The 27,256-nt window shown below is 41.9% G+C and overlaps 1 protein-coding gene across 3 annotated transcripts in view; it reads right to left on the bottom strand.

The window, feature by feature from the left end:
- mpp7a (MAGUK p55 scaffold protein 7a) overlaps positions 1–27,256 on the bottom strand; it is an 82,040-nt gene that overhangs the window by 13,758 nt on the left and 41,026 nt on the right. For all 3 annotated transcript variants that reach the window (XM_026292257.1, XM_026292258.1, XM_026292256.1), the window contains 7 exons: positions 25,291–25,422; positions 15,631–15,712; positions 15,135–15,220; positions 13,944–14,018; positions 12,146–12,342; positions 11,382–11,446; positions 770–940 (listed from right to left, as the gene is read on the bottom strand). In XM_026292257.1, coding sequence (XP_026148042.1) covers positions 770–940; positions 11,382–11,446; positions 12,146–12,342; positions 13,944–14,018; positions 15,135–15,220; positions 15,631–15,712; positions 25,291–25,422 — 808 coding nt within the window. The remainder of the gene's footprint in view (positions 1–769; positions 941–11,381; positions 11,447–12,145; positions 12,343–13,943; positions 14,019–15,134; positions 15,221–15,630; positions 15,713–25,290; positions 25,423–27,256) is intronic.

Raw genomic sequence — 27,256 nt, 5'->3', positions numbered from 1 at the left:
CCAGTAGTGTTCATACTTAGTTTAAGTTCAGAAATGGGTGTTGGAATGTCCTAAAATAAGAAGACACAGCTTGGAACAGATTTTCTGACTTCTCAGTCCTTCATCTGTTGATGAATGGAAATAGGTTGGAAGGAATCACACCGAAAATTCAGAGTATGTTTTGCTCCTTCTGTGTCTGGGACATTCTTGTCATTTTTTTTTTTTTTTTTTTGTTATGAGTAACAAGTCCAAAATGGAAAATGTGGAAAAACCTAGAACTCACTGATGGTACAGTTGGTCCTGAGAAAGATTTACGTCTTTATTGTGCACCTGGCTTAGAATATTGTTCCACCATTCACTGGCAATGCTTCCAACCACAAACACAGAATGAAAAACTGCTAAATTCATATCAAGATCTTGGCACAATATGGGGCTCTTTGGAGGGATTTGTAACAGTAAGCAAGTGTTAACATTTCCATCAGCTCAAAATACCGAAAGAAAATCGTGAGTGAGGTGCCGCAAACGAAAGAAAGAAGTGTGGCTGATTAATTTGAGGTCTGTTCTGTCGGTCCTGCAGAGTGCTAAAAGTCTAAATTAAGGGGCCCCACAGTGACAGCAAGTGAGCTCTGGGAAGCACATTTCTAGGCTGGTGGGTCATAGGAGGGCAGGGTCAGGCCATCTGGATCCTTTGGAGCTGCACGACTTTGAGTGATTGTTCTGGGCATGGTCTCTACAGTGTCAGATTTCCCTGCTAAACTCAAAAAGAGTGGGAGTCCTGCTCTCTACTCACCTACTAGGACCACCAGCCTGTGTTTAGCGCCACTCCGCCTGCAGTATGGGGCGACCTCCTCATACGTGGGTACATCGGCCATGTCGTATATTTCACTCTTCTTACACTCGTACATGGACTTGTTGGTCTTCTTGTCCCTCCTGCTGAGACGGAAGCTTCTCCTAAACCCGGCTGCAGGTTCAGAATGAAAGAAAGGAGATAAATACATTTGTTTACACACCAATACCAAAGCACCTGACTCGACTTGGCAAACACCTCCACATGACTCGGTGACGAATACCTCAGCTTCGTGACTGCTGTCTTTGTTGGAGGTTAAAGAAAGTACTGTGTTACATTAAACATACGTTAAGTAACAGAATGAAAGACTTCAGTCACATGTTCCCCTGGTGAAATGTTTTTAGGGATTTTACACTGATAAAAAGATGTTAATGAAGGCAAGAACTGTCTTGATTTACTAAGGTGTAGGTATCCATTCATCCATCCATACCCACTTAGTCCTGACCAGGGTCCCAGGGATCTGCTGGAGCCTATCCCAGCTCTCTTTGGGTGAAAGGCAGGGGTCCACCCTGGACAGGTCCCCAGTCCATCACAGGGCCACATAGAGACCAACAACCTCACACACTCACACTCACTCCTATGGGCAATTTAGAGTCACCAATCAACCTGACATACATGTTTTTGGACTGTGGGAGGAAACCAGAGTACCTGGAGAAAACCCACACAAGCACAGGGAGAACATGCAGACTCCACACAGACAGGCCCCTGATGGGTTTCAGACCAGGAACCTCTAACCACTAGACACCGTGCTGCCCCCAGGTGTAGATATCAGGACTGACAAAGTTGTGAGTACTTGATTTGAAATTAATTAAAATTTCTATTTTAGATATTGCTGAGGCATGTTTGTTTTAATTTTCAAAGGATATCAAGTTAAAGGTCTCACACTGGAATCACATAATGGTGCACACACAGACACACATATATGTCATTTTATCACAACAGAAGGACAAAAATTGGTATTTAACACTGTGTATTTGAACATATTGAACACACAAGCTGTGACTAGACACACACACACACACACACACACACACACACACACACACACAGTACACACAGTACACACAGTACACACACTTCTTTAGAAATCACCAGCAGCCCTACAGCCCATTTTCCAGTATGATAATATCTTACAGACATGTAGGAAATTCAGCATGTGCATAGAGAAAGAGCCTGCAGGCCTCTGCAAACTGTGAATACACTCAGAAACAAACTAACATCCAGTGAATTTCTACTTCACATCTGTGAAATAAATAGCTACGACTGTAAAACACAAAGATAAATGTGCACAAGACAAATGTCCATAGAAAAAAAAAAACAACAGATGACTCAAAAAGACATGTTATGCATTGGCCAATGAATGCCTGAAAGAAGAGAAGCCTGAGAACAATACAAGCATCATTTCTTCCAGATATCAAGCGTAGGCGATCAGGAAATCACAACAAAGAGAAGAACTAGAAAAATTACTGTTTACCTTCGAAGTAAACTTCCTTTTAGGAAGAGAGAAAATATGTATACAGCAAAAAAGGTTTATAATGACACCAAATATTTTAATAAGAGTCCAATGTTGTGAGGACTCTGGTCTACAAACAGGAGCTGCAGTGGCATCCTGGCCCTCCAGGATGGGGCCCACTATCCTTGAGAATAAAGTAGACGATATTAAGGGGATTAACCAGGTAGGACGTCTGAGGATTAGGTGAGCATTATGACACTCACTCAGATGGATGGGATGTACAAGGCAGGTGTTAGGTAAATTATTATCACCCGAACACTGAATACAACGACCTGGTGTTTGGCACCAGTTTACTTTGTTTGCATACTACAGGGAAACACACTACACAATCAAGAGAAGGCAGAGGAGGAAAGTAGAGGATACTAAAACGACAAATACAAAAAAAAAAAAATAAGACAGTGGGCATATCCAGACAGACGTGTGTCCTCAAAATGCTTCTAAACACAAATGCTAACAAGCATCTGTGAAAATGATCATGCTACAGTAATATGGGCTCAGGATATTTGATTGTATAAGCATGAGCACACATACAGTATGAATTCCAAATAAACTAGGTTTCAGCTGTATTTCAGCCAACTAATGCACACCAATACACTGTAGGAACCAACACAAACACAGTAAAAAGCTAAATTCTTTAATATGTGAGATTTAAAATATGCTCATGTAGCAGTTCATAGTAGTAAACTCATTATTGTGTTATCTGGGGAGTAGTTTCCATGGTCTGTGCACTAAGCATTTGGAAAGTGGCACCTAACCCAGTTGTAACAGGATTATATGGTGGAATAATGCTCTAGATCTTTGGCTGCAAAAGGTCCATTTGTGTGGAGTGCTATTTGTTTTTCCCCTCTGCTGAATCCCAAAGCTCTCTGGGCTCAGGAATGTCTTATGTGTTATTTAGAAAAGAAAGGACGAGAAAAGAAAAGAACACGTGCACACACAAAAATACAAAAAAGTACTAGCTTTACCAGAGTACTTGACATTCCTGTCAGCATGCCAAAAGGGGGGTCTGAGTATTAAAAGTACTGACCAAAAAAAAAAAAAAAAAAAAAAAAAATCGCCTTCCTGTTTATCTCATCAGCCTGATGTTCACACGTACAACACAGACCAAATTCGAAGGAATCGTCTGACTCTTAAAACAAATGATTGGTTGCTAAAGCTCATAAAGGCTCAAGTCACTGCATGTACAGTACCTGGTCGGCTCGTATCCAAAGGCTGGACATCCATTAGGATGTGCATCACTTTAATCTGCTAAAGCAAAGGTTGCATACTGGGAAAACTGACTAATGCCAATGTGCTGCACATCCAACAAATATTAAACCTGAAGTCTTATGAACTCATCTTACTTTGGAAATAATCTCTTATTTTATTTTGACATTTTTACCATAACTAGGATGCAATCAAAGGCTGATGGATAACCCAGCTGCTACTGCTCTGTTATGACCATCCATCCCTCCATCCATGCCTCCACTGATCGACCCATTGATCCCTACATCATCCATTCATCCATCCATCCATCCATCCATCCCTCCACTGATCAATCCATTAATCCCTCCATCATCCGTCCATCATCCTCTGAATGTTCAATGTGGGACTTTGGGGATTTTAATAGCAACATCAAATGCCACTGGGCTTATTCATTCATATCACAGTTGAATGTGAAGTTGAGGTGAATGAACTTTCTCCCTGTGTCAAAAGACCAAAGATGCTGGTGCAACATCAGCACAAACAAAAAGTGCCCATGGTGTCAGAACTGTCCTTTAATTCTTTCATGAGAAATAAAAGCCTTTAAGAATGGTTTTGATAAGAAGGATTAACGGGGCACAGGTTTCTTTTTCCTAAGTTGGACTTGAGTCTCTACTCTACTGTCTCTAAAATCCAACAGCATCTGAGCACAAGAATGTGCTCCCCACCAAGAAGTGCTTTTGGCAACAGACCTCACAGACATTGCATCACTGAGAGGAATGAAGGGAAAACAAACTAAAAACTAACGACAACAACTACCCCCTCCCACCGCCTCCTTTATTTCCACATGCAACCTCAGTAGCATTGCAAAAGCATCTGTAAGTTCTAGGATTTCAAACTTTTAGGAACAGGCCAACTTTAAATCATACAACCACATCCAACAGGCAAAAAAGTCATGCAGCAAGTACTCTCAGAGAGATGTTATTATAACTCACAATTTTTTTTTCTCCTCTTGAGGTTCTCTCATTTCAGCTGAACCTCAATCTAGACAGCTGGAGTCCAAAAATGCTGCTAACACACTAGAGTGCTGCTTGTTGTTTGGGTACTGTGAAGGATGAAGAGGCTGAGACTGTTGACCTCACAGAGAAGGCAGGGTGACAGTGAGGGCAAACCTGAAAGCAACAGAAAGGAGTGGAAAAACGGACTGGTGTTTGGCATACGTACCCTGATTAGGCTTGGCAGACATGGCTCAAACTCAATATTTAGAGAATAACGTGTGCACTGAATATACTGTGAAATCTAGAGTTTAAATGGTGTAGTGCACAAGGGGACTAGTGAGACCAGTTTACCTCTTGACCTCAACATCTGAATTTAGACCAAATGAGAGAGGAAAAGTCAGAGAGAGAAAGAAGAAGCAGGAGGAGAAATGGACATGCAGAGCATTTATCTGTGAGCCAGCTATGGTGGACTGTGGTCCTCCACAGGGACGATACCGTATGATTTGTCAGGAAAATGACAGTGGTAACAAAAACACCATGGGGAACATTTTCTGTACAATACTGAGAATTGGAAGTAGCTCTATGGAAAAGGCTGCCGAACTATCACAGGCCATTGTAATTGTCATTAAATCTGACCGAGACCACTTCAATGAGAACAGCCCTTGGCCAGACCTCTAGAACAGCCCTGAAAACAAACCGTCCTTTTAACCCGGATCCATCCAGAACCATTGCCAGAGACCCACAGCAGAGGCAGAACAGGATAACTACCATATTCTGCAAGTCTGTGACAGGATCTGCCAGTGCACTCATGCTGTCAGCATGGGAGCAGAAATAGTACACTGTAAGTCAGTGTATTACTACAGAACTACTGTGTGTTCTCACATGGGAGTCCAAGATGAATCTGGGATATAGGAGAATACGTCAAGTACATTTATCAAAAGCAGATAACTACAACGTGGCAGAGAGAATAAAGGCTAATCTACAAAAGAATGGGATTAAGAGTTAAGAAAGCATCCACGAAGATAACATGTTTAAATCTAACACAGTCCTGTCACTGTTCATGTGTCAATGAAATGGTCACATCTGGAGAGCAGAGAGAAAAACAGAGAAAGATGCAACATGAACATCTTCTAATCTGCTAAGAGCCAGGGTCCTCTGGTAAGAAGAAGAGAAAGAAAAAAGCCAAAACAGACACAAAACATCCAGTTAAAGGCACTTTGGGAGGCACATGAGAGCAAAGAGGCAACTATCATTCAAACCCCAAAGTGACAAAGCTGATGTTCATCATGAAGTAAATGGTTGTCTTGTTTCTGAGCCATCGGTAGAGCTGTACTCAGTCGGAGATGGAAATTAAATAGTATCTTCAATTGAGTTCAGCAGAATAAAAAAAGAGTTAGTTAGAAAAAATGAGAATAAAAAGAGGAAACTACCAAACTCTACTGTCACATCTTATAAAGACATAACATAAAAAGAAGAGTCCACATCATAACTATGTCTATGTGAAATATAAGCTGCCTTGGGTGTGATAATGAGACACGCCCATATTCAAATCTTCACACAAACAGCTGATCATATCACTGTCTCTCTGTGGTCAAACTATTGACTGAACATATATTTTAAAGTTACTACACTGAAAACAAACACATTCAATTTCAGACAATGGTTCAATTGTTTGACTAAACTGATGTCTGAACTGTTTTCTGTTTGGCTAGTGCAGTGGTTAGCACTGTTGCCTCACAGTGAGAAGGTTCTGGGTTTGAACACGGACCAGATGTGTCCTCCTTGTGAGGAGTTTGCATGTTCTGAGCTTAGTTTCAGTCTCTCCATGACCATCAACAGGAAAATGGATGGATGGACTGTTTTGCTTTAGTTGCAACACATTTATGTCTGTTGTTATCTAACGACACACAACCTGTGGTGCACGTGTGTGGAGCGTCACAGAGGGCAACGCTGCTCTGCTCTTTATTTTAGACAAAAACATTAAAGCAGCTGCTCTATTTTACAGTGAAGCAGTTCTTTCAAATTTAATACAGTTATTTTTTAAAATAACAACAAATGTAAAAAAGAGAACCGACTGTGAGACATGTATCAGTCAGGCTGAAAAAAAAAAAGTTTTTAGCATAAAATCTAGAAAATAGAAAATTACATTAACATAGTCAAAAGACATCATATATTATTTGTTAGATCGATCCTACTGAACACACTGTTCATTTTTTTCATGATCTAAATCTATACAGGATGTGAAAGCGTTTATCAGACTTGCTGACCGGCGGCTGTCCCTGTAGTCTCCTCTCTATCTGCTCTTTGTAAACAAAGCACTTCCAGTGCACCCAGTAAACACACAAGATGCTACGTGCTGCAGCCACCATGCTTGTGGTGTAGACGTGGTATTAAGACTGCCGTCCAAAATGTAGGATTTGTGTGTATGTGTTTGATTAAAAATGCCAGGAACATTTGGAGACACTTATAGATGCTTACTCTCCATCACATGTTTCCATTTTGGCCAAACAGGGTTAAATCAAAACATACATAACACCATCTACACAGGGAGATGTTTGGTTACAGTAGAAGCGAAAACGACAGTCAGGACTGATTATACAGGAGAGGCCCAGTGCGGAGACAAGTCTGTTCTCTTTTATCTGACATTTTATTTCACATGTTCCTTTGAATGAGAATTGGGGGACGGGTGGAAGGTAAGGAAAGAGGAAACAATGTGAGAATGGTAAAGATGTCTGAAATCTAAAAAGTCTAAAAGGTGCTGCCCCTTTTACACTGGAGGGCTTTAATTTGCTGCCAGAGGAATGGCTCACATCGTATGGTGACTAGTCTGGAATAAGGTTTGATATCAACACCATGAGGGTGTAAATGACCATCCAGTTTGGCAATTTAAGGCAGCCAAGTTATATTCAACCCACTGCATTTACATCAAATTGTATATATCTATAGTCTTATAGATTATACTCTGCAGGTATTATACCTTGGTAGAGTCCAGACCACGCAGCAGTGGGTCGTTGCTTGACAGCTGCTAGTAAATCTTTCAGCAATCTCCTTACAAAGGAGGAGGAGACAAACCAACGACCCCGCAGTGGAAACAACTATGAGCTATGAGCTGATGTCACAGTCACAGCCAGCCAGCACACTGATGAACAAACTGGACGATATCGCTTTCTCTTTTAAGCAGCAAGTGTGAGGCCAGTGGAATTTTCCAGAGGACACTCAATGAAATCTTGGTTATTCATCTTTTAACTTTTAAATGCAGAGCTGAATATCTAAAGTCAAGATATGGAAGTGAATAAAAGCTGGATTTCAGTAGGAGGCTATCTTTATATTTTACAAAATGAATATTTAATAATAACTCAAGCTTTAAGGGTGGTCTCTAAAGGGTCATCTGTCACTAACCTTTGAGAATAAAACGGGCCTTGTGTTTCTAAATCTGCTCTCAGTCTGTAAGCGTTTAAGTTGAAAAATGAAACTGATGGATAAATTGAACACAGGGCCAGGTTCATGGCCACTTAAGACCAATCTCAGGCGCAATTTCAAAATGATATTGTTAGTCACCAAGAGGAAGAGGGACAGCATTATAATCTATGGATAGAGACACTGAAAGACACCAAGGTGAGCGATAAGTGTGTCCACGTGTTTGGCAGACTGCAAACCAAATCAAACAGCGAGTGGACAGGTTTGCATGTCAGGCGGAGCAAAGGACATGTTGTAAGAAAGCCCAGAGAGCCTTCAAAATGTTCAGAGAGCAGATGGGAAACCTGGAGGAGAGCCAGGCATCACTGGACAAACCTGGGTGGGGAGGGGGGTCATGTATGCCAGCTTAACAGCTATAGATGTAAAAAAGCTGAACAAATGATTAATTATTTGCCTTAAAGGTGCAACTGATGGCACTTTAAACATTTGTTTCATAACCAATAAATGCATCCAAATGCAGCAAGAGCTACAGTCAGGAAAAGGATTATTTATATCTTGCAAATGTTAGGCGTAAATGGACACGGTTAAGCAATGCTTGCTGCAGCCCCTTGCCAAGACCAATATTGTTCCAGCCGACGAAGCTCCCGGGCTGGAAAGAAAAAGAGAGAAAGAAAGGGACCCCCCTCCTCAGTCACCACATCTTTCTTCCACTCGGTAACAGTGGGGTCTCCACAGAATCCCTCAAATGCAGTTTATGGACCCAGAGCCCATACCCTGTCTGGCTTGTACAGGGCCAGGATCCAGAGTTTGTCTCCTTCCATCTCATTTGACTCAACCACCACCATTCCACACGTCCATATCTGCTACTGAATGTGACCACCTGCTTCTCTCTCAATCTATTCCTCCTTTAGTCCATCAATAATGTTTTTTGTTTTTTTTTTTTCACATTTCTGCAGCCGAACTTTTCAGTTTGGAAATTCTCCTGCATACCTCAATTTTATGCACCTAACCTGTCGCTCTAACTGAAGCTAACATTTTTAACACTGGGAAATGAAAGTGCGTGTGCTTCTGTGCCTGAGCAGAGCATGAACTGTAAACATTTCCCAGTTACTCCTCAAGTCCTGAGAGGGTCACGTCGAGGGACTTGTTTCTACTGCTGCATGCACAACTAATCCTTACAGCATGTATGTATCACTGGAAAGGAGACGAATGTTCCTTTGGTCGGGGTCGCGGCAGACTCTCGTACATCTTACACCTGCCTACTGTGCATAAAGGGGTGGGGGGGCTACAAATCCCATAACTCATAAGAGGAACTGGGCCATTAAAATGAAATAGTAAGGAAACTGTACACTGTCTGTTTGAAACATTTTAGTGTGCTATTTTTGGCTACCCTGCCCCATGTGCCAGTATGCGGTCGAACATAACCAGGAAATGACAACATCCATAATTCAACCTTGAATCTGAGGTAAAAGAGCCTAAGCCAGTGCTAAGTATAGAGGTGGTTATTGTAGCTCTGTTTGTTATTTAGGAGCTATATATTACATTAAGGGCTCACTGCCATGTTAAGGGAAACAAGGAGTGAAATAGACATGTCGATCTAAAAGTGGTAATCTACATTGAAAAACATGGGCAATAAGAACTAGGCTTTGGTTCTTTGGTTCACTGTGAAACTAGAGCAGGCCTCTATAGAAAGTGCAAGTGTGCTGTATTTTTCTGAAAGTGTGTGTGAAAGTGTGTGAGATATGCAGAATGAAAGGAGGGGGAGAAGCTGCAGAGAAAAAAATGGGTGATTGACTGGAGGCAGGGAGACAGTAAAGTAGTAAGAAATACAATGAGGGAGGGAAGGACTGAGCAGCTTTTTACTAACAGAAAAGTGAGGGATATATACAAGGAACAGATTATTCTGGGGTATATAGATATAGATATAGAGCAGTCCCCCTGCAGCCCTCTACAGGACAAAGAGTATAGATGATGGATCAATGGATGGATTGAATTATGCTTAAATGAAGCACCTACCAAGGTCCCACTATGCTGCTGGCCTACTGTACATTTAGCATTAGCCACATAAAACAGTATCCTTAATCACTGTAAAGTCATCAACGCCTCTAGTGTTGAGAATTAGCTGCTATTAAGAAATCTTAGCGTGCACTATTCCTGCATTAATTCACTGATGTTTATGCTGGTGTGAGACTGTGCACACCGATCGTTGTGTACACACTTGCACAAGTCATGCTCTTGTCTGCTCAGACATCACAAAGGCTGCTGTACAATAACAAAGTCAGACAAGCCAAACTCAATAGCTCTGTATTAAAAACCTTTACTATTTGTGTGCTTCAGCATTGAACAGCATGTGAGCTGTGTTCTATTTGCTGTTACATTTGTCTGCTCCCTTCAATCCTCTAAACTAAATATTTAATGTTTTAAATAAAAAGGAAGTGGTTGGGTTTAGGGTTCCCACAGACCAAATAAGCCAGTCATCAAGGGGCCATGCAGAGTCAGTGCTGCCACAAATCATAATGTTTCAGCTATTCAGAGACATGCACCAGATCTGTGGACTGGCTGCAATTAGTGACGTCTGCAGGTATACCCGATGCAAGAAGCGTGCGTCCTGCTTCAGGGAGCCTAATCAGACTTAGAGATTAATGATCTGATACTAGAGCTCAGGTGTGACAAAAGTGCAGTGGAGGTGATCTGTGGAGCACATTAATGAGCCTTATCATGCAAGCCTGTACGGTAACCCTAATCCTAGCCAGGCATTACAGTAAAGTCAGGAAAAAAGCATCAGATTGATTACTTAGTGGCAATGTACTATAACAAGCATGGTTATTGAAGATCAGGAAATTGAGGGATTATAGCTAAATTACCCTTATAAATCAAAGATTGCTAATTACTTAATAATGAAGCTAGAAGACATAAACCATATTACACAAGAGAAGGACAGAAGCAGAAACAATTACAAATGGTCCCAGACCCCGGTTTTAGGTTCCAGCCCTAAATTGTGGAGAGGTGAGCTGGATGGGTTGGGCTGGCATTTGTTTTGACTGGAAGGTGAAAAGGCTCAGAGAAGTTTTCCAGAGGGCAAACCTCCTTTGCATTAAAGCTCCTGCATGGCTGACCACACAAACAAATTAAAAGGCAGAGGGGGAAAGAGAAAAGAGAGTTTGGCAAGAGACCGAAAAGGGACCGAGAGAGTGGGACGTGGAGCAGACAGGAAAATATGTTAAAACCAGATACAATACAACACTTATTTTGATGACAGCCACAGAGCAGTGCAACTGTATGGGGAGTTTTGGCAGTGGGCTGTGTGCAGAATGAGTCCTGTCTAACATCCCTGACTTTCAGCGTGTGTCTGTCACTATCCCTCCACCTTTTTACCTTCCCTAGCTCCACTCACCAGTTGAAGTGCACTGTTTTTTAGGAACTCGGCAGATTAAAAAGAGCTTACATGATCGCCTGCTTGAAGTCCTCTGGATTGGGAGAGATATAACAGGCTGCCGCAGAGCGAATCTCCTAAGAGAGCAAAGAGGAAGATAAAGAAAGGAAAGAGGAGAGACAGAGTAAATAATAAAACTTTGAATCTCACGACTGCTCTGAGAATAATAAACACTCCCTGCTATACTATAGAGAATGCACTGTTCAATAGCCAATATCCTTTCATCATCTTCAGCTGACAAAATGAAACTGATGAAAGGAAGGAGGGGAGCCGAAGGAGTGAAAAACACTTGCTGTTGACAAAAGGTGCATGAATAAATCTGCTTATTCTGAAATCTCCTCAGTTCTTTTGCTATTGTCCATTTCTGTGTGTGCGTGCGTGTGTGTGTGTGTGTGTGTGTGTGTGTGTGTGTTTTCTTCATCGGGTGCTCTCGCACAGTGCCAAGAAACTGCCCTGGCCTCCTGAGCTCTCTGTTGCACATCAAGTGCAGCCGTCCGAGCGCACACTGATGTGCGATTTTCCATCCACTTGCCGTCCAAAGTGGATCGTTACCAGCACTATCATTTTCTGTCATTACTCATTTCGGGCCAGACATTGTGCGGAAATCCAGACTATTTTGGCAGTGTGAAGCAGGAAAAAAACGGAGAAAACAGAGCGGGAATGAGAAAGAGGGTGAAAGTTATGTGACTGTGACAGCAATAAAGACAGTTGGGCCAGTCTTGTTAAAAAAGCAACAGCAGACAGAACACTTTGGTCTAGCTGGGGTTGTTTCTTACCTCTCCTGGAACTGTTTAGATGGGATTAGCCCAGCACGAGGGTTGGCGTCACCCTCGACTTTGGCCTGCCACCAAGTTGCATCATCTTGGCTCATGATCTGAAGGATGGAGCCCTTCTTGAAAGCCAGTCCAGCCTCTTTACAGGGGATGGCTTTGTCCTCCTTAGGGTCGTAGTCAAAAAGTGCCTTCACAAACATCTGGACATAGAGGACAGAGGTAAACAAAGGACTGTACTGAAGGCACAAAAGACTAAAGTGCTTTACATTGATATTACCTTTGTAGCTAAAAGCCATGACAGCAAACACAGAAGGTGCTTTACAAACACTTTTCTATAAAGGTCATGAATTGAAACCTCTGTGTTCAGTCGTCACTTTGAATGAGTTACGGTCTGTGACCGTCTTCCAGCTAAGAGACTCTGGTTGGAAGTGCTCCATCCCATCCACCAGGTTTCTAAATCTAAACCCAAGCAAATATTAACAATTTTTCCACACCAAGAAACAAACCAACACACAAAAGGTTGTTTTTTGTTTTGTTTTTTTTCTCTTCAGGAATTTAGTCTAATTTGCTTCGGCCTTGAGGGTGGGGCACACCTCATTAACACAAAGGAGGTTGGACATTATGGTGGAAAAACCTCTGGCATATTTTCCTGTAGCAGGCAGCAAACTAAAAACTAAAGCACCTTGCTGCGTCTTTTGCCAAAACCAAGCTCTGTCACTACGAGTTAGCACTCAGAGAACACCTCAGTCTAAAGAAAGAAGACAGGGAACAAAGCGTGTATGTGCAGGACAAAGAAAACATGGAAAATTTTCAGTGCCCTGCTGATTTAAAGAGTGCTTTGTGCCATGTAGTAAAAATGTATTTCAGACCGAGATGTTTTGGTTGGGTCCTCACAGCAGCTCGGGATGCTAAAAATTCCAGCAGAATAAACTGGTTTTGCTTCCTTTTCTTTCTTTGCCTTGTACATGTTCAGCCATTTAGCTGCTCCTTGATAAAGCCACACAACCCGATATAACTTTCAGACATTTTTCATGAAGAAGTGTCTGAGACGCTCCCATTTCACAGACAGCATTTAAGTAACTTAAGCTTAGCTCTCCATATATAATAACTATGTGATTATGATGCTGTTGCATATGTGGATATGTATGTACCGTATTTTCTGGACTATAATTCACACAATTTTTTTTTTTTACTCTTCTGGCTTGTCCTGTGACTTACATGTGTATATTTACAGTCAGTGTTGGAATATAATAGTGTTGACTCAACTGAATATAATATTGTACCACAGAAAAAGACATTTATGTTCACACTAAATTCTGCTTGATATTATGCCTATGCCTATCTTCTTCATAGGTTAATTTAGATTATAATTAGTATAATTAAAAATGTGATTTATACACTGAAGTGACTTATGCATGTTTTTTTTTTTTATGTTTAACAAAGACGTTTTTGACTAATAGCGACTAATATTCTTGTGCGAACTATAGTCTGGAAAATACGGTAAATATCTATAATGCACAATCTCCAACAGTTCGTGCTGATCAGTGTTAAAAGCCAATTTACATCCTCTGGACCACTCATTCTCACTTTCTAAGGTAAATCGGTTTATGGTCTGGGTCTGAACCTGTCTTAAAGGTAGGAGATGGGTGGTGAGGTCGTGACAGACGTATTATCTGAGGTGTTACTGGTCTTGGAGTAACCGTTCTAGCACTGGGGGTGTGATAGTGGTCTGGCTTTGAATGCATCTCTTATGAGTCAATTAGTGCAATTTAACCAGTTTAACAATTAGAACAGAACCTGCCTTTGGTTCCTTGGTTGGTGCCTCCTCCTTGATGCTGGGAACAACTTTAAAGGTAATGGCTCCTTGAGACTGGGCCTAAATATTGGGAACACAAAACAGACACAGTAGGTTGTAGTAGGCAGAGGGGGCGTCCAAAAGAAAAATCTATGTCTATATCCACATAATCTAATGAAAGTCATGTAATGCAAAGTACAGTTTTATTTTTCAGAAATGTTATTAGCAACTTTATCTCCAGTAACCTAGAGCCTGGATATGATAAACTGTGCTTTTATTATTTGGGACTGTTATCTGTTGCCTGTATGTGATTTACTGCACTGATTAGACACATTTCATGCTGTGATTCTGTAGAGTGAATCTCTGTGAAGAATTACTGCAGTAAGATCATAATAACACAATAGATGCATTAAATAATTAATGAAAATACCACTGGGACACATTTGGACATAAGTGTCAGCATGAGACGGCGTCTGAAAGGGGACGTAAGTCAGAAGTGTGAGAGTTGCCAGCTGTGGTGCTGAAGGAGATGGAGCGGAGCTCTGCCAGGCTGCCATTTGGATGTCAGGAGACAGAACTCAGCTCTGATGGACTCTGGCCCAATTTAACCCCTAGTTATTAGGATTGGATGACTGCTTGGCAGGGATAGAGTGTTGGTGTGAAAGGAGGAGTGTTGAGAGCTGTAATCTCCTCTGGAGACCTTTGTGTCTGAGGAGGCTTCTAGAGTTTAAGAGACTCTCTTTCCTTGCCAGTTGTTCTTGCTGGCAGTGTCCAGGCCTGCAGCAGAGCCTGCTTGGACGGACTAGTAAACATCAGTCTCCTCCTGGGGAGACTGTGCAGCTTAGTGCATGTGGTCTAAAGGCCTGGAAAGACTTGTAGAGAAAAGCCATAGTTTGGTTTTCAGCGCATTGGGAGGCACAGGCTTCCTGGATGAGTTAAAGGAGGTTTTTTGCCATCAACAACAAGATTTTTTTCCAAGTAAGTGGAGCTAAAACAGGAGAACTCTTAGACAGCACACACACACACACACACACACACACACACACACACACACACACACACACACACACACACACACACACACACACACACACACACACACACACACACACACACACACACACACACACACACACACACACACACACACACACACCAGGCTGTATGCAAACAAACACACAAACAGATGGGGCTTACCAGAATGCGAATGATTTCCTCTGGTTTCTTATCATCCACAGGGATTCCATTGACCTCCTTCAGTTCATCCCCAACATGAATCAGTCCTACCACACAAAGTTTGCATAGCTACAATTACCCTGACATTGTTTTTTCTTCTAGCTAATGTGTAAAGCCCAGTGCTTACAAAGCCTGGAGATGTGTACAACACACTGGACTCATGTTTGCTGCCATGGCATCATTTGAGATTGGAAAAGAATCAAAATATTGTTGTTGACGTAAGTGGAAATTTGCTTTTGGCTCCACTGTGACATGACACAAAAACTGGGCACAATGGATAAAAAAAAATCCAACAGAAAATGTGGACAATATAGCAGAGATATACTTGTAATTTCTGTCATAACAACAAAGTGGGAAGGTAGAATAGAAAGCACCCTCTAATTGTACTGTAAATCACTTTCACACTTCACTTCAGACTGCAGCCTCCCATATAAAAAACATACATGGTTGAACTCACCACTTCTGTCGGCTGCACCTCCTCTCATGATCCGGGCCACGAGGATGGCTCCTGTGTGTTCGTCACGCATTATTGTTGCTCCCTAGAAATAAATAAGAGAGGAGAATAAAAAGTGCATTTTCATCCCGGGAATGACAATAACAGGTATCTGGTTGAAATTAAAGGACTTAAAATGTACACAGGATGTTCATTATTGCCAAAAAATCCATCTATCAATTATCTATTGCTTATTCCTCCCATCTAGGGTCACAGGGGGGGCTGGATCTGATCCCAGCTACCATTGGGTGAGAAGCAGATACACCCTGGACGGACAGACAGACAGGTAATCACTCCCACCTACAGCATGTCTTTGGACTGTGGGAGGACGCTGCAGTTCTGTACTCAGATATGGGAAAAACATGCAGATTTCACAGAGAAAGGCCCAAGTTCAACACCCACAAACACACAGCTGTTGAAGTCTTCCCAGTCCTTATTCATGAGCTTGGTGCTCAGCTCAAGAGACACACGGAATAAAGGACAGTGCTTTAAAATTTCCCATGTGAAATGACAGTGTCCAGTGATGACACATTTACCATAAAGAAATAAATCCAATGTGTGCGAACCTGTCAGCCTTCTGACAAACAGCATTTAGGGACCAGCTTGCATGGGGGTTTAGAAAGTAATTGAAGTGCACACTTTAAATTTAACTTGCAAGTCACTCCTGTATGTGCCTGACGACATGAATTAGACTGATACTTCATATAGTCACAACTGCATCGCATCCTTCCATGTTTTCCTAGCTGCTATTCCCATCACCCTTCAAGATTGTTTCTTATTTCTGCTGCAGTAAATGGGTCAGAGTCGGATTCAGCTGTCCTAACCCACTGCCACCCAGTTCAAGAACTGGAGTGCAGCAGTTCAACCACGTGTCAGACTATCTAGTTTACGCCATTTTCCCGTTTGCCTTTCCCCGACAGGCCGAGAGTGTAGTTTTGGCTGCTACCCGTGATAGGAAGCACAGGAGAAGATATCAAAACACCTTCCTCTGTGATCAAAGAAGCCTCTGATTTCTGTGAGTTTCCAATCTATTAGCATATCATCTGCGCTGTTTTTACGACTTACTCACATGTAATGGATTTTCTTTTAGATAATGGTTTTCTCAAGGCCTTGAGGGTAGGTGTAGAGATGAAAACAAGGAGAGATCAGTTAAGGTGATGGTGGAGTCTGCAAAGAGTTCTGTGCCTAATGGAATAATCGTTCTAATTAAAGAAACCTGAGAGGGTGCAGTAGGAGAGGAATCAGTAAAGCAGGTCAGCACGAGGGGAAGGCACTGTCAGATCCCAGTGTCAGAGTCACATATAAACCCCCCCAGCCTCATTTAAACCAGCTGTCTGTGATGCAGCAGCCCCCAGACAGCCAGAGAGGCCTTGGTGTGTGTGTCTGACAGAATAGAGAGCTGCAGGGAACGAGACAGACTGATTTTCAACTGAGTGAGTTCGGGGGTCTGCAGGAAATCTCCGAGGAATATTCGAACATGTGGTCATTAACTTTCTTTACTTTTTCTTTCTGTCTCTCCTTGTCAAGTTGGATGATGGCCAGTGGTAAGATGGATGTTTTTATTGTGTCCTCTGAGGTCCCCGGTGGCAGTCTAAAGACTAACTAAAGAGCAGAAAGGCAGGCTGGGTAACGACAGTGGGCTATCTGCATGAATTTCACTGGCACACTCTACCTGTCTACACATGCGTGTCTATGGTTATCTATGGAATCTGCTCACATATGGTGTGTGGATATGAATCACGTTTTAACACATATGGTTCAAATCACGTTGAAACCCTGGTGCCATTTAGAAAAGCAGTTTTTTACTAATCATCTGGTAATGGTCATTATAAAGCAGCACATTTAGCATGAAAACACAAAAGGTTGGGGTGTTGGACCAGTATCTCTGAGACGGGAGTAGATCATTCAAACCATCGGTTGTGTTTTAAACCAGCAAAGAAACAAACAAGACTTTTACACCTCACTGACTCTCTTCAGTTATTCTAAAGCCATTCTCAACTTAATCACTGCCCTCCGATGTTTTGGCCTTACGTGGTTCAGCCAAGCCAGCAGCAAGGGAGTTAGGGATTTATGAAAGGAGGGGGAGCCTCCCTGGCTAGCCCCAGTTTGAACCCAGCACTCTAACAGTAGCCAAACAAGCTCTGTGTGATAAGGAAAGCTGAGAAAGGCCAAAACACTTCAGCGGTAACACGAGCAAGTCAGACTGGAGGGTAAGTAGAAGACCAGGACTGACAAGTTGACTGGGAGAGAAGTAAAAGAGGTGGACAATGGGTAAGTGAGGGGGATATAAGAAAACACAATGAGTGAAGGACTGAAACCAAAGTAATGGACATAAAAAAAAAACAATAACTCCAGCCCTGTTTGCTGAGTGATTTTTTACTGGAGCTAACATTCATCTCAACAAGTCCTTTACCTCCATGTTCTATTTATTATAATCTAAAGTAAAATATTCTGTCTATTGTCCTGAGCCTTTCAATGCCAAAAACCACAACGGTAATCCTGTACTTCATAACTGAAATGATTTCTACCGCACTTGTAGATTTATTCACTTTGTTTAAAGAAGAAAGTCCATGAAATTCCTCATGTTAACACAAAGATTAATATTTTTGTAGCTTTGCATTCAATTTTATACACGTAGCCAATGAATTATGCTTCCAAACACTGGGAGACATTTGCATGGCTGCTTCTCTTATACATGCCTAAAATCTTTATCTTCTATTATGTTTTAACATAAGGCATGATTTGCAGATCTGCATGACACGTTGTTGCAGATTTGGGGGCCTCTATGGTTACTTAAAACGCTTTTTTTATTGTGCAGGTTCACAGAGACAATTAGGTTTGTCCTCACAGAACCATAACACTATGTTGAGGTGGAAAATAAAACAGTCAGAGAAGAAGAAGCAGAAAGAGAAAACATTTCTTGCTCAGCATGTGGAAAAGTAGTCACTTCAAAAACCTCCGTTCACATGACTAAAGGGACCTCACCCCTCATCTCAAGGTTGTGAGCATAGGGAGGCAAAGAGTAGCCAGGGGTTGGACTTTCATTTAAATCAGACACAAACCACTGGAATAATTAGCAACACCTCACATACTGTATATCAATGTTTTTCTTTTACACATTTGTACAACTCAGTTTCTTTTGTGCTGCACTTTCCATTTTTCCTTATGACAATCTACAGTCTGCCTTCATCCTGTCACTCCTCCAGGGGTATCTCAGCCTGGAGGCCTGCTGAGGTCTTGGAAGCAGTGACAGGCTGATGCATATAGGGCCCATCCAAGTTGCTAAACTCAGTATAACCTTCCCATGTGCCCCTTGGGTATTCATGGGTTTATGGCCTTGCATGATTACTAATAAGGAGCCCTTGTTCTGATAAATGGAATATAACAAGTATGCACAAAGAAAAAGCACAGTCCCAAATAAGATGCATGATGTGAGAGGGGCATATAAAAAAACAAGGTAAATAATGACTAAGGGGACCAGGATGGGCTTCCTGCTGTAGCAACTAAGCATTAACTCAAACTGATGGCCATGTTTTCACCAAGCTTACTGGCACAACTGGGAGCCATTTCAGACTTTCCCTTATGCTTGGAAACCATGCAGGAAGTCAAAAGGGGAATGTCCACGTCTGTCAAAGCACATACATAAATGACTGACAGCATGTTTAGGTGTCTTCTGTGTGCACGCTAGCCTGTTTGCATGTGTGATTCTGTGAGAGCATAGCCATGGGCTTCGAGCCAACCAGGCCTGAGAGAAACCTCAAATGATGATTGATGCTGGACAGTCACTAAGCTTGAGGAATGGGCTACGTCATGTTAGCAATTAAAGACAAGGAACCATTGAGCAGAAAAGATGGCATGGTGTGCACACAAGATGGTGAAAACCCTTTATTTAAATCTCAGGGACTGATTCTCCTTTCCAGTTATGAAAAATGGTGCAGTTTATCCTGTAGATGAGGATGTAGAGGACTCAACAGAGCAAATATTGCCAGGAATTTAACAGCGAAGGACAGAATGCACAAAAACACACAGAGACAAAAAGGGGTTCATCTTAGACTGAGTAGGGTCTTCTAGCTGTGGTCAATTAGTTTATTAGTAAGGCAATCCAAAGCCGGCACTCCTAACATGATCAGTTCCATATGCAGACGCTGCTCCAGAGCCATATTGCTCAACTTCTAACACATAAATGCCTCTAATTGTTATTGTTAGCCTGGGCAGAATGCAAACGCTTAGTCTCTGCTGCCTGATGAGGAGAACTGAAGTGTCCAACATCAATCCCTCCCAGTGTGTGTGCACTGTAGTTCACAGACGGACAGGGCAGCCACATTAAATATAGGATGACAAACGGCTTACGCCTCACACAGCACAGAAAAAGAGAGAACAGGGTCTGAAATTTGCATTTGGTGGTTTATTCGACAACAGTGGCATAAAGCTTCAGCACAGAGTGTTAAGGCGAGCTGGAAGGCTGGAGTGGTTATTAGAGCACCGACTGAATGATGGACGTGGTAGATGGATGACACGATGGAGGTCAAGAGGGCTGGCTATTTGTGTTGGCCCCCTCACACATCTCAGGGTCATGGTCGGACTATATGTGACCTGTCTGAGAAGTGGAACAGAAAGATTCTAGGATCTCTTTACCTTAGTCACGTCACGGGCTAAATCCCCTCCACTATTACTAACCCACCAGGGAAAACAAGCAAGGTGCTCCATTTCAAACACAGGCCCCTTGGCTCATAAGGACCACTCAAAACACCGAACACCAAAATGCTGTGGTGCTTGACCAATATTATTTCTCCCTACAAATTGAGAATGACAAGGGAAAACAAATGCGAGTGGTCTGGGCAGAAAAGCCGACATGTTTTGACTTGATGTCACTTAACGGCCAAAGTGTAACGGTAACAGTAAACTCCTGCTGACTGCCATCTTTAAATGTATGTTAAAAAAAAACAACAAAAAAAAGTAGTAAAAACACATGCTGGCATTCTCCATGCCAGATGCTGCCCATGGAAAAAACAAATACAAAGTGGGAAATGTCCTCCTGAGGGTTAAAAAACAATTACTACCAATCATATCTGGTGTTGCAGTATGTCATTTCATCTTAATTCACTAAGAGCCCCTCACACATGACACACACAACAGTTAATGTTGCTGAACTCAGCATATTCAGTATTTACACTCTTCTTTACACACTCCAGCGCACAGAAAGAGTTAAACAGTGTGATGTTTGCTCAAAACCAGAAAATATATTCGGTGCTAAATGGATCATACAGTGGTGTAAAGAATTAACATGGGCCCAGATCAACTACACTTTCGCTGTGAGGAAGGAAGCAGCTGGAGAGCAGTGAAAGGTTTTATATGATATGATTTTTCAAGCTGATGAAACAGAGCTGCTGTCACCTTTGGGTGACCTGCTGCATACGCATGTCCACCTGTTTTATTAATTCATTTGTGATTGCAGCTAATAAAAGCTATTCTTTCTAACATCCCCTTTCTCTCTAATGACTAGTCTCCCCTCTGACACTAAACCAGACTGTGTGGTTTCCGTTTTTTATTTCCTTAACCCCGGTCTTAACCTAACAGTCGTAATTACCAATACACTGAGAAAAAAGGAAATTAAGGCTCATTATCAAGTTAATTAAAGCAAGCAGGAGTGATTCCAGGAGAAGCTGCCAGGTAATTTAATGCAACCTTCATTTGTCTTCTCCCACCTCCTCTTTGCTTTTTTACATCTCCCACTTAAAACTGAATATCACAGCAGGTCATTACCCAGTTGTTATGAAAACACACTCCAGTAGAGGATGATCAACATTAAAGTGTTCAATCTAAACAACAAATAAAGTCACTGCAAACCCTTTAGGCAGAGTGCATTAAGGTTCTTGTAGCACTGAACTACCTCCACAAATTAACCCTCTAATTACACTTTGACGGAAACTGGTGGCCACATCTTTCTTTCATTTAATGTCATTTACAGAGAGACTCTAATAAATAGATAGCACATATCATGTTCAGTTCATTAGACTGGAGCATTACCACTAACAATGGCCCCACACGTGATATATTATAAATAATATTAAAATGTTACTCCACACACTGTTCTACACCCAAACACAATCCAGGTTCAGATTTCGCGGCCTCAGTCGTCGATAGGTTTTTCCTTAGAACCCAACTAGTAATTGTTCACGTAAACCCCAGTAAATTCACGGAAACCGCAAATGTCCTCCGCAATTTTTTTATGGTTTTTTTCCTGGTAATATAGAATTTTTCATGCGTTTTAACGCTAAATTATTAGGAACAATATAATTTACTAATTTATTTACTAATAATGTACTAAGCTGAGTTTGAGCATATTTAGGGTTCAAACTATAAAAACAGGCATTTATAGGCATTTTTTGACCATGTCCAAAATTCTCACGTGCTCCAGGAACATAAATCCGTTGAATTTCGGGGGTTTAGTGTAAAGCAAAAAGCACATATAGATTCAAGTATTTGTACACTAGCAGCTTAACCTACTGAATATACACAGCAATAGACAACAGACAAAGTGAGCCAGTCAACACCAACAGTGTTCTGCACTTGCTCTCCACGTTTCTGAACATGGTACTCCATCTTCCTTTACGGCACTCCCAAGACACTGCAGCCTAATCCATCAAATAATAGAGATGTGGATTCTAAAGTACATGGATCTATCTGTAAAACACTAACATATGTGTTGTCCGTGCTAATCTTATTAGCTGAAACATTCATTTCAAACCCAGTCGTTACTCCTCTTTGTGTTACACATTCTGATGGAAATAGAAATGTCACTTTTTCTAAGACACATTTGTCAAGTCATCTCCTTCTCTCTAAGGTTTTCAGCAATACTCAAACTGACACAGCAAATCTCTATATGTACGCATCCACTTCAGCATTTTAAATATGTGATAATGTAGATGGTGTTTAGACAGAGTGAAAGGGACCCTGACCACAACTAACTACATGAATATGACTGTGAAGGCTCCCGGACAAGTGCAATCAGAACAGCTAAAACCCAACCATCCTATCTGCCGCAGGAGCAGGCTCATCTGCTGCAGATGAGTAAGCCATGGCATGTAAAACTGCCAATAGCACATTCCAGCCACTGCTCTTCATGGAAAACTAAGTTCATCGGTAACCAAATCGATCACCAGTGTCTTATGTCTCATTGCAGTTGTCAACTCTTATACTAAGTAAAGAAAATCCACCAACATCAATCATGTGGTGGGAGCTGGTGCTATACTACTGTTGGACTTCTCATCCACATTTGTAAGCGCAGCCACTACTACAGTCAGGCCAGTCCTAGACCAGTATAATGAGAAGTCCAGCTGACCCACTGGTATCTACTGGCTGACATAGCAGTACTGGCCTACAGGAACCTACTGTATGTAGACTAGCAACTTCAAATGGCATGGACCGTGCAGGGTTTCCATCTAGTTACACCCAGTCATAATGAAAAAACAGTTCAGCAGCTCTTTTCAACAACACAGTGGAGAAAAAAAACTGTTGCTATATAGTTTTACAGCTTGGTAAAGAAGAATCAAGCAAGAGTTGGCTGCAGTGTCAACCTGTCATGGTAATAATGCACCGAGGCACAACAGGACCATGAAAGGAAAAGTGCACTGTGCTATATAAGAGGTGAAGGACAGTGAAATGCATTGTAATTGAGTTATAGCCTCTTCAAAGCACTAATGCCTCCTTGTCTCCTGCTATAATTTTCTTCTCTTTGTGCCTCTGTTACAACACATGGCATTTCAAAGATGAATCACTGCCACAATCGCAGGCCTTCAGTATTGATTGTGTTCTTCCATGCATACACAGAAAAGATATGCTCTGCTGTTTTCCACACCATGGCCAGGCCTAAATTATAGCCACAGGAGATTATGGGCAGCATTTGTTCCCTGTGGGTCCTTTGGGCAGTCAGAGGACAGCTACTCCTCCAAAGAATGAAACTGCTCCATAGCAATGGGCTGAAACCTGCTTCCTTTTATATGTGAGCCGTTCTGGAATAGGTTGGCTTTGGTTTTCTCACAGCTGTGATATTAGTTGAAATGTGGGGATTACTTTTAGGGATAAAATGTGGTGATTTCCTGGTATCGCCCCTTAAAAAAAAAAAAAAAAACAGCAAAGGCACAACACCTTCTCTATTTACACTTTAAAACATGCTATAAATAGTTTGTACCATTATGCTGTGAACCAAATCTGAGCCACAGTATTACTATGATTGCTGTATTTAAGAGCTTCAACATCGTGTACAATATCACACAGGCAGTTATGTGTTTCAGATCTATTCAGTATCCGAATCACTATACTCTATTCGCAAAACAGAATAACACCAGATAGATGATTAAGTTTACCGGAGGGGTTGTAAATCACATTATGGTTTCAGGGAATGTGATCCAACATGAGGCTCAAGAGAAGCCTTAGGAATAAGTGCCCACAAAACTTGTGTGTTGTAAGAGAGAGCGAGAATTCCTCAAAGCCACATTATTACATTCAGTAGCTCTACAGGACATGCAACAGGCAGGAACCCAAAAATGGCTTAGGTGTGTTCTCCTTTCTCCAGGGTGTGGTGAATGGAGTTTGCCGGACTTGAGCCAATACGGTGGTCAGCAGGAAAACCACAAAGTGAAAATAGAGGCAGCCAGGGCCAGGACATGTCCGGATCAGATCAAAGATGGCCAGGGCCTCAGCACACAACAAAGTGCTATGATGACAGACGGAGGTCTTTTGACAGACCATCAAAAAACTCGAGCAGTTGAATGTTTATGTGTCACAGGACAGAGTTCAGTCAAGAAAATCGAGGAATGACAACAAAAGCACAATACAGATAATCGTGCAAGAAAGCTAAACAAATAAAGGCAATGTGGTCCACCACAACCAGCAGCAATTAAGTTTGGTGAGGTCACAGAAGCCCATTCCCAAATGCACCTCACTAGTTGACGAGGCAAGAAGAATGCACAGTATGGCACCCATTGGCACCCATTGGACAACACAGACACCCACGCTGTCGAGGGAATACCATTCAAAATGTCACTAGCATACAGTTGGGGCCCAGGGTCAAGACAGACTAGTGGTTTTTGATGTCTAGTACGACGCATGGACATGCAAGGCATGTTGCAATGAGAGAGCAATGCTGACCAGGATAGAAAAAGCAGCCGTTCGCAGACGCCGAGCTGACTGGTTGAAAATACTCATGGCCAAGAGCCGGGTAATTGCGTATGGTTTGGTGTGCTTACAACTTCAAGGTTGTGGGTTGAGTTCCCACAGGCAAGTACTTCAAAAGCAAAAGCATGTATGGCATTAGACTGACTTGTATTGTGGGTTCTGCTTTGATACAAGAGGTTTGCAGAAACTCAGGTATCCATGAAGAAATCCCAGTTAAAAGTGTTCCAGTTATATAAAATGTTGGAGACATCTTCGCTTTATTTATACCGATACCTTCACTGAGAGCTGACAGTGGAACAGGGAATAGCGGGCAACAAATGGTCCTGGTGACCACGGCACCCAAAGATATAATGTTTTACAATCTGTTAAACCTTCTGGGAGCCACCGAAAACTAACACGCACAAATCAAGTACAACATTTCTCAAGATGACCGACATCTTTACTTACAAGAGGCTCCTTGTTTTTAACCAGTCTTATGATTTTCACTGAGTCTTCGTCGTCGTCGATGTCTTCAGGCAGTGGAGGTAGTTCAGGGTCGTAACTCTTCTGGGCAACGGTGTCATGGACTGACAGAAGGCTCTAGAAAGAGGAGGGATGGAGGGAGGGGGAGAAACGATTAGCAAGCGTTATCGGTGAAACCAAAAAGTTCTAAGCTTTACCTCAGTCTGATTAGCAACATATAGTATAGCAATCTCTCAACTGTTGCTTTGAACAGGCCACACAAAATAAACTGCAGGAAGAGCTGTTACCATTGCTCACCATAGACTACAAGTAGAGGAATAAAGGGCTAATTCTGGCCACTGCGTTCAGTGCTAATGCTTTCCAGGGCAAGGTGAACACTCGAAGAAAGAACACTCTGCACTGCTCAGCGGCAAACGCAGAGGTTCAATCAGGTTGTCAGCCACTTTAGATATTTCACACATTCACAGGCAGACATGAACAGAGACAGGACACAGACAAGAATGATGCCATTGAGGCGTTCATTTTTCAAAACTATTTAACAACTCCATTCAACGACTCCAAGATGAAGCTGGACGCGTGCTGCTTTTTCCGTGGTTGAGCAGGTGAGGGAAAAGTGAGGAAAACATCTTAAACCCCATGTGTTAGACAAAACAAAAAGAGAGAGAGAACAATATCAGAAAAGGCAAAGTGTCTTTCATGACACTGGAGCCTGCTGCAGTAAAACATTCAAGATGTTGCACACTTGGAGCAGATAAGAGAAGTAACTCTGGTTCCATGCAAATACCAAAATAATAATAAACTGGAGATCTTTAACTCACCTAATCTAATCCCCCAAATCTAAAATTGATACTAACCATAAACAAGGTACTAACTCAAAAACTACCCACTACCAGAAACCAAAACAGTTTGCAGAAAATCTGACTAAATGGTGACAATTTAGAGTCACCAATCAACCTGACATACATGTTTTTGGACTGTAGGGTTTTTTTTTTTTTTTTTAAACAGAGCAGTGAGTTACCCTTGAGATTTGTAGAGGAAGCAGTAGCCAAAATATCTTCCATTCTTTTATGTAGAACAGCTTGACTGACCTTATGGAGCTGAGGTTGCTGAGCTGCATGTGTGAGTGACTGACAGGAGTGAATACAGGAAGTAGATGTATAGAGAGAAAACAAGTAAACATGGGTGAGATTATCCTGAGTAGGCACAATTTAGTATAGGTACCAAAGCACATATAACTAAGGAGTCATATTTTCTTCCTTGTAACATAAATATATCATCAATTCTTGTTAAAGGAGAAGATTTGCCATCCAGAAAGTTCATATGGAAAGTGAGGGGCAGCTAATATAATTGGGCTCCATGTAAAGAATTACCACTACTAATTTTACTACCCACGCTAAGGAACATTTTCAAGTTTGCTGCATTCTCATGTATAACCATCCTGGATTTCCCTTTGTGAAGTAATAAAGCTTATCTTATCTTAACAACTCACAGTGACGCACCAGGATCAGGCCTCTCATTAAGGTCGTCACAGTTAAATCACTAGACATCAGCAATAATGACATGTGCAGCTGCCGCCCTCTCTGTCATACTGACACAGACGTGTTCCCACACAGGGGGGCTCTGCTGTTTCAGGAAATACAACCGGTCAGCTGCAATTTTTCATGCAATGTCAAAGTCTGTCTGCCAAAGACTAAAGCAGTGATTAATATAAAAATTAAGAAGCCCATTGTAAAATATCAAATGCTGACTAAAGATTTTAAAAATATAAAAAGTGGTCATCTAAGCTCAAAGGGGACAGAAAGATTTTTCATATCAAACAGCACATTCATCCACCTGTCCACTTTCTGCTGTTTAACCAGAATTGGGTCACGGATATAGCAGGTTCAGCAAGGTGGTGCAAGACCGCAGGTTCAGTGGCCTCCTAACAGCGTTAGACACCCAGGAGGGATTC

This window comes from Mastacembelus armatus, chromosome 20 (assembly GCF_900324485.2).
Source record: "Mastacembelus armatus chromosome 20, fMasArm1.2, whole genome shotgun sequence".
Lineage (NCBI taxonomy): Eukaryota > Metazoa > Chordata > Actinopteri > Synbranchiformes > Mastacembelidae > Mastacembelus > Mastacembelus armatus.
This window is presented reverse-complemented; position numbering and strand designations above follow the sequence as displayed.